General features: G+C 38.9%; 1 protein-coding gene across 1 annotated transcript; it reads right to left on the bottom strand.

Annotated features, from left to right (window-relative positions):
* Window positions 1-2,275: 2,275 nt before the first annotated feature.
* LOC131264488 (uncharacterized) lies at window positions 2,276-7,332 on the bottom strand. The gene is made up of 4 exons (XM_058266787.1): window positions 6,659-7,332; window positions 3,953-4,084; window positions 3,123-3,435; window positions 2,276-2,359 (listed from the first exon to the last, which is right to left on the bottom strand). Exons 1-4 carry the CDS (start codon window positions 7,330-7,332, stop codon window positions 2,276-2,278), a joined length of 1,203 nt encoding a protein of 400 aa, XP_058122770.1.
* Between the last annotated feature and the right edge of the window lie 380 nt (window positions 7,333-7,712).

The raw sequence follows: 7,712 nt of genomic DNA, 5'->3' as shown, positions 1-7,712 counted from the left end.
TATTTTGGTGATTGTCCGTTTTGGTGCCTCGGAGCTTCTTTATAAGCTTCCACATGGATGCCGTGGATGTTTGAGAGTCAACCTTATCTATGACAACCTCCCACTGTTTTGCTTTCTCCTGCTTAATAAGGAATTTCAGTTTAGCCGCTGCTTTCTTTAAATCTATGTGTTTTTCAATTGTGTTGTGGCGGTTGTATTGTTTTCTTGCTAGGTCCCTTCTTTCTAGCGCATCATCTAGCTCTTTGGTCCACCATGGTTTTGGGGTGTATTTGCATGTTATCCTGTTTTTGTTTTTAATCCTATTAATTTCTTTGGTGATGCTAGCAATATTTGACTCTTTGGTTATTTCCAGTTGTTGTATTTCTTTACTAATGTTGTTTCTAAATCTAAAAATATTAAATATCGTACTTTTTTTTGCACTGCTAGGTTTGTCTATTGCAATGGTTATCAATCTGTGGGTGCTACAACCAACATGCCTATCAAAGACTTCTCTTGTTAACTTGTGTGTCATGTTGATAGGCACTATTGTTAAATCGATGGCAGTATTTGTTCCATTATGGCTGATATTAGTTACCTCCCCATTTTGCACACACATTAGATCGTTTTTACTGCATTTCTTTGCCAAGATTCTTCCCCTCGCGTCCTCATATGTATTACCCCACGTTCCGTGGTGGGCGTTGAAATCTCCCGTAATTATCTTAAGGTTATCTTTGGCTGTTGTTGTTACTTTTATCTACTCCTCAATCCATGACTGAAACGCCTTTATGGGGGTGTTTGGTTTCACATGTACCGATATTATCAGCAATCCCAGCTGTTCAACCTGGCATGCAACTGATTGTACGTTGCTGATGCCATTCGCATTGATTTTTTTTGTTTTGTAGTGCCCTCTAATTGCTATGGCGCTGCCACCTTATCCGTCTGCCCTGTTACTCGAGAAGATCTTAAATCCTTTCATCTTCACCTTTCTATTGCACTCCCCACCCAGCCATGTCTCTTGCAGACAAAATATATCTATTTTTTCTGTATCCCCCAGTCTGAGGAGCTCCTCCACATTGCTCCTCAGACCCTGCACATTGGCCTGGATTATCTTTGCCATTTTTGTTTTTTGTTTTTAGTTTTTTGTTTGTTTTTTTTTGTTTTTGTTTTGTTTTGTTTTTTATTTTATGTGCCGTCATGTGGATTGCTTTGTCGTTCTTCAATGATATCCTCTATCATTGATGCTTCCTCCTCCATTAAAAACTCTTCAATTTCAATTTCCGAGGTAGTACCGTATACAATTCTCTCTTCACTCGGGAGTGTCACATTCTCGTATGTCTTGATAAACTGTTTGTTGGGCTCCGTTTTCTCAGTGTCCAACTCTATTTCTATCTTCTCTATAATTTGTTCTGTTTTGTTTCTTGTACCGTTGTTGTCTGTTATATTTTCTGTGTTGATGTTATTATTTGTTTCGGTCGACTGTTTTTTTTTTTTTGTTAAAATCTTTTTATCTGTGTTGTTTTGTCTTACTGCCGTTTGTTTAGCGTAACTGCTATCATTAAATGTGTAAACTCGTGGAATGATCGGACATTCCTCGCGTCTTATTTGCTTTGCTTCTTTATAAATTGGACACTCTTTGTCTAGTGTATGATGACCCCCACCACAGGACACACACTTTGTCCTTTCGCATACACCTTCGTGTACCATAGTGCTGCAATTGGCGCATACCTTCTCACCACACCATTTTCTAGTATAGCCCAGCTTCATGCAGTTCATGCACCGCATGGGTCTTTACACATAGAGCTCCACCTTTAGTGGGTGCCACCCAAAGTCAATTTTGTTAGGGATTTTTGCTGCTTTAAATGTGAGTATAGCCACCCTTGAGTTGACCAGCTTCCCATCCTTGTCTTTTCTTTTTATTATCTGGACCTCCGTTACCTTTTGCTCCTTCAGGCCTTCAGTAATTTCGTCCTCTGTTAAGTGGGCGATGTCGAAGGATCTAATCATTCCCTTAACCACGTTAAGCGTTGGGTGATCTATTATCCGCACATTTACCCTACCGTTTCCATGTTGGATGCTGGTTAATTTTTTAGTTTTTGAGCATGTTTGTCCGATTTAACTTTTATCAACATTTTGTCGTCACGTAGTCTTCTTGCCTCCAGCGGCTCGTCTCCAAGTGTAATTTCGAACGTTTTTTGCACGATAAACGGATTTAAATTATCGCAACTAACCCCCGTAGATGTGGTTTCCATAACTAGAAACTGTTCATCCTCCGTATTATTCATTGCACTCTTAGCCTTTACTCCATCTGATAGTAGGCCATACGGGTTACTTGCCAGTAACCCTCCTCCGGGGTCATGTACCCCCATCCTTCTCCCCCTCTCTGAATCACACTAACCAAGAAGATAAATATCTCTAGTTCGAGTTGTTAAATGCATTTACATTGTATGGTTTGAGTTCAACTTACATGCAGTCTAATGGAAGACGTCAGTTTGAAATATTTTCGTCAATCCGGTTTCAAATCAAAACACCAAAGCATAGTCTATCATCTCTTTCTATATCTCATTCTCGACTGTTCTATCTTGAGCTAGCTCTAACAAATGGCGGAAACTTTGAATAGTGCCCGGTTGACAGAAATTGACATTGTTGCTGGTACTATGTAGTTCCAGCAAGAGTCCCAGCAACCTGCCATGGAAAAACTTGCTGGTACTACATGACAGCTGCAAAAAATTTGAATTTTTGTCAACCGGGTGGACTGTTGTTAACAAGTGCTTAGCTTCTTTCGAAGACTCGAAATTTTCTATTTGTTTACTGAATCAAATTAAGCAATCATGCCTAAATATTTTCGTCGTTTGAAACAAACCGGAGCATTGTACCGTATTATGCGGACTTGTTGCTTGTTCGAATGCTGATCAACGACTAACCTTTTATTATAATCCTTACACATATACTTATGTCTAACTTACATCGATCACTTATACTACGCTTACAAATTACTTACATTTCTAAGACACTACATTCTCCCCCTTAAACGGAGTTTACTTCCTATCTTGGATACTTAATCGTGGTTGTCCTTCTAACCTTTTCGATCGCCTTAACGGTGGAGGACTTGATTCACTCCTTTTCCTTTTGTACGAAATATTTACCTCTGATGGTATTATGACATCCTTTGAACTCGTCTGGTTTTTGTTTTTCCTCAATTGGTTTTTATGTACCATCCGTATTATTCCATTCAGACTGATTAAATATCTTAACCCGCTTATTTTCTTTTTTACTATTGCCGGGATCCATCTCATGTGCTCTTTAAAGTGATTTCTGTAAAATACAGATTCTTCTTCTTCATATTCGACTTGATTTCCTACGATTTTAGACTGACTTCTTGACTCTTCCATAGTTGACATTTGTCTCTCATTTCCTTTTATAGGATTGACTTTTGCTGTTACTGTATGTGGTACGTAAACCGCCGTTTAAACACGCCTGGAATTCCAGGTGGCGGGAACGGGAAAAAGTAGCCCAGATTCGACAAAATATCCAGCGGGAACGAGCTTATTCGCCCGATCTGTCAAAGTGAAGCTTTGTTTACGTTTTAGTTTGTTTACGTGATCTAAATTGGCGGCAGGTAAAAGTGGAATTGTGAGTCATTATCAAATATAAAGTTTATGAATGGTGTTGTTGAGTTCCTCCTCCAAAATTTTGCGTCGAAGACTACTCGCATTTTGGTTTCTCTCCAACAACATCGGCCGCATCCATATACGTTGCCCATACCGACGTTGTTGTAGCAAGCGAATGAAACTTTTCATGAAACGTTTCAATTAAGCAAATGCGTCCGTTCCCGCCGGGTCGTAGTTTCGCGTTTTTTAAACATAGCGGGAACGAAATCCGTTTTTTTCATATGGAGTTTCCCGTCGTCCAGCGGGATTCCCGCGGGACGGCGGGAATATTCGTGCGAATACCGCTGTGTCTAGCCGTCGCTTAACAAAACACTCTTTCTGAAGGTGTGACTTTAGTTACCGTACATGGACTATTCCTATACTTGAACAATATTTGATTCAGTTTCCTCTGAAGACTTAGTGGTTTGTACCTTGTATCCAATAGATACTTCTTCAGGCTATCCTTTATTGTTCTAACCGCCCTCTCGGCCAACCCGTTCGACTGTGGGTGGTACGGTGGGGACTTACTGACTTTTATACCTTTTTCTCTTAAAAAATTCGTAAATTGATCTGAACTAAATGGAGGACCATTATCTGATACAATTTCTTCTGGTAATCCGAAACATGCAAAAAATATTTCTAACACTTCTATGACATTTTCTGCTTTAGTACTTTTCATAATTTTTACCTCAATATACTTTGAAAAACTGTCGACTATAATTAACAATGTACTATTTTCAAAGTAAAACAAATCTATGTGTATTCTTTGGAATGGTCTTGAGCATTGTACCTATTTTGTTGTGACTATTTCTTTAGGTACGATTTGTCTCGACTGACAGACTTGACATGCCTTTATGCATTGCTCGAAACTTTTATCCATACTTTTCCACCATACTAATTTCCTTGCTGACATTTTCATTCTTACTAACCCATCATGGTTGTCATGAAAAAGACTGACTATTTTATCTTTCAGCTTATCTGGAATTACTACTCGATCATTGAAAAACAACACACCATCTTCTATTGCTAAGCTATTACTAACTTTAGCATAATCTTTCAATTCCGCTTTGACATTTTTCGCCCAACCATGTTTAACTTGTTGGTATACTTGTTTCAATATTGCATCTGACTTTTGGAATTGACTAATCATCTCAATGTCAATGATTGAGGACGACGAAATCGCATTTACTTGTGCGCAATCTTCTTCTATTTCTAAACCTTCCTCTAATGGCAGTCTACTTAATGCATCTACATGACTCATGCTTTTGCCTGGTCTATGCTCTATTGTATATTCATATTCGGCTAATATCATTGCCCATCGACTCAATCTAGCTACTGCAATCGACGACGTTGTTCTTGACGGATTGAATATTTCTTTTACTCCCAAATTATCGGTCACTAGTTTAAACTTGATTCCGTAGATGTACTTATGAAATTTTTTTACACCAAAAACGACCGCTAACGCTTCTTTGTGAACCTGCGCATAGTTTTTCTGCGCTTGTGAGAGAGTTGCTGAAGCAAAATATATTGGTTTCTCTACTCCATCAATTTCATGCGACAATATTGCTCCTAATCCGTAAGGACTAGCATCAACTGCTAATATAACAGGCTTTTTAGGATCAAATGGTACTAAAATGTTGTTATCTACCAACATTGATTTCGTTTTTTCGAATGACGCCTGACATTCATTTGACCATACATATTTTTTGTCTTTGCGTAGCAATTCGTACATTGGACTTAATATTGTTGCTAAATTTGGCAAGAACCTGCTATAATAATTTATCATTCCTAAGAACGCTTGCAATTGCATCACATCTGATGGTACTGGAGCTTTAATTACTGCTTTAACTTTCGACTCATTTGTTGTTATTCCGTTCCTCGATATTTTATACCCTAGGTACTCTATCTCCGGTTTGAAAAATTCCGACTTTTTCTCGTTTATCTTCACATTGTGCTTTTCTAGGCTTTTCAACACTTCGCATAATTTTTCTTTACGTTGTTTTTCGTTTTCACCGCCAACCAATATGTCATCCATATACGCAATACCTTGAGTGTTTAATAATATTTGATCGATAATCGTTTGAAATATCGCAGGCGCTGATTGTACTCCAAAAGGCATTCTAGTATACTTGTATAACCCCTTATGGGTATTTATGGTACAAATATTTTGCGATTGTTCTGATAGCTTCACTTGCAGATATGCTCCTGTTAAATCTATTTTGCAAAACACTGTCCAATTTGCAATTTTCGCTAAAATATCGTCAATTTTCGGTAAAGGATAATGTTCTACCGTCAGATATTTATTTATAGTTGCCTTTCCATCTAAACAAATCCGTACCGAACCATCACTTTTTCCTCTTACTACTATAGGACTCGCCCACGTTGATGTACGTGTTGGTACAAGTATACCGTCTTGTACTAACTTCTCTAGGTTGTTTTCTACTTTTTGTACTAGAGCAAACGGCACTGAGTAAGCTTTGTGAAATATTGGAGTACAATTTGGTTTTAATACTAAACTAGCTTCAAATCCTTCTATTCCTTGTTTATGATTCCCATCTGTTAGATGTGGGAACATTTCTTTCATTTCTACTAGCCATTTATCCGCATCAATTTGGTTTAAATTAAAACTTTTTCTCCAATCAGGGAATAATATGTCTAACGCATCACGGCCTAGTAGAGGGTTCCCTCTGTTTTCTGTCGGGATTATTGTTATTTCTAACTTGACCGTTCTGTTACTCGCGATAACATTAACAGTTATTTTTCCTAACGGTGTTAATCTTTGTCCAGATGCCGTAATCAATCTTAAATCTGTTTTTTCTAATTGTAGATTTGAAAATTTTTCTCGATATAAATTCTCCGGCATCACTGTATTACACGCGCCGCAATCAATTTCAAACGCAATGTCCGTGTCATTAACTTTTAACACGCGCACTTCTGGACTACTTATTACATTGATCCGCGCTATGTGTGTTAGTGATCTATCCTGCCCATGTACATTTTTGCTCCTGCAACACGACGACACATGTCCGTACTTTTTGCAGGTAAAACACTGCCACGTACGCGCAGGACATGTCTGTGGGTTGTGCGATCTTCCGCATCTGTGACAATTATTATCATTACTTGGTTTTACAGGTGCACCACTTCCACGGTAGTAGTGAGATTTTGAAACGACGCTTCTTTTTGGCGCACTCCTAATCGCCGCCATTTCTCCTCCTTTCTCCTTCCTCGTAAACGCTTCGTTCTGCTCGTCCGCAGCTTCCCACGTTCTGGCGATGCTTTCTGCTCCTTCGAACGTGAGACCAGTCTCACGCAGAAGCCGCTTTCTCAGGCCATCATCTCGAACACCCGCAACCAGCTGATCACGCAACGCTTCCACCAGACAGCACTTGAATTCACATGTTTGTGCGAGCGCTTTTAGTTCAACTATATATTCCGCCACTGATTGATTCTTTTGAATACAGTTCCTAAAGTTGAACCGCTCCGCTACCACGTTCACTTTCTGCTCCAACTGTTCTTTAAGTTTGATCACTAACTTTTCGTACGGCACTGAACTTCGTTTCTCCGGTAGCACCATTTTTGAGATCAAACTGTACAGTGATGCTCCTCCCAGCGTTAACAGCATCACTGTTTTCTTCCCGGACTCAACTTCATTTACATCGAAGAAGATATCCATCCTCTCCAAATACTCCTTAATACTTTCTCCCATTACAAAGGGCTCAATCTTTCCAATCAAAGACATTTTGACTCGACTTGACTTGACTTGACTTTTTTCGCTTTTTTCCTCGTCGCCAACTATTATGCGGACTTGTTGCTTGTTCGAATGCTGATCAACGACTAACCTTTTATTATAATCCTTACACATATACTTATGTCTAACTTACATCGATCACTTATACTACGCTTACAAATTACTTACATTTCTAAGACACTACATACCGGTTACTAAATCGACGTGAAAGGCAAATAAGATGTGTTGAAAACGAAGCAGCTTCCGTAGACGAAGGGCCAGAAATGATAGGTAAGCCAAAGATTCAGCTGAATCTGAAATATATGATAATATGAAAGCGCAATTTGTTCATGAACTTG

The sequence above is a fragment of the Anopheles coustani genome, chromosome 2 (assembly GCF_943734705.1).
Source record: "Anopheles coustani chromosome 2, idAnoCousDA_361_x.2, whole genome shotgun sequence".
Classification (NCBI taxonomy): domain Eukaryota; kingdom Metazoa; phylum Arthropoda; class Insecta; order Diptera; family Culicidae; genus Anopheles; species Anopheles coustani.
The sequence above is the reverse complement of the archived record's forward strand: the minus strand, read 5'-3'. Positions and strand labels throughout refer to the sequence as shown.

Bases quoted from the DNA above. Each gene is read 5' to 3' on its own strand.
- LOC131264488 (XM_058266787.1), bottom strand. From the start codon at position 7,332: ATGGGAGAAAGTATTAAGGAGTATTTGGAGAGGATGGATATCTTCTTC. The intron at 3,436-3,952 runs TTAAGCGACGGC...TTAAACGGCGGT, and splicing joins CCTTCAGAAAGAGTGTTTTG to TTACGTACCACATACAGTAA. The intron at 2,360-3,122 runs GTAAATATTTCG...AGTGTGATTCAG, and splicing joins ATGTCATAATACCATCAGAG to AGAGGGGGAGAAGGATGGGG.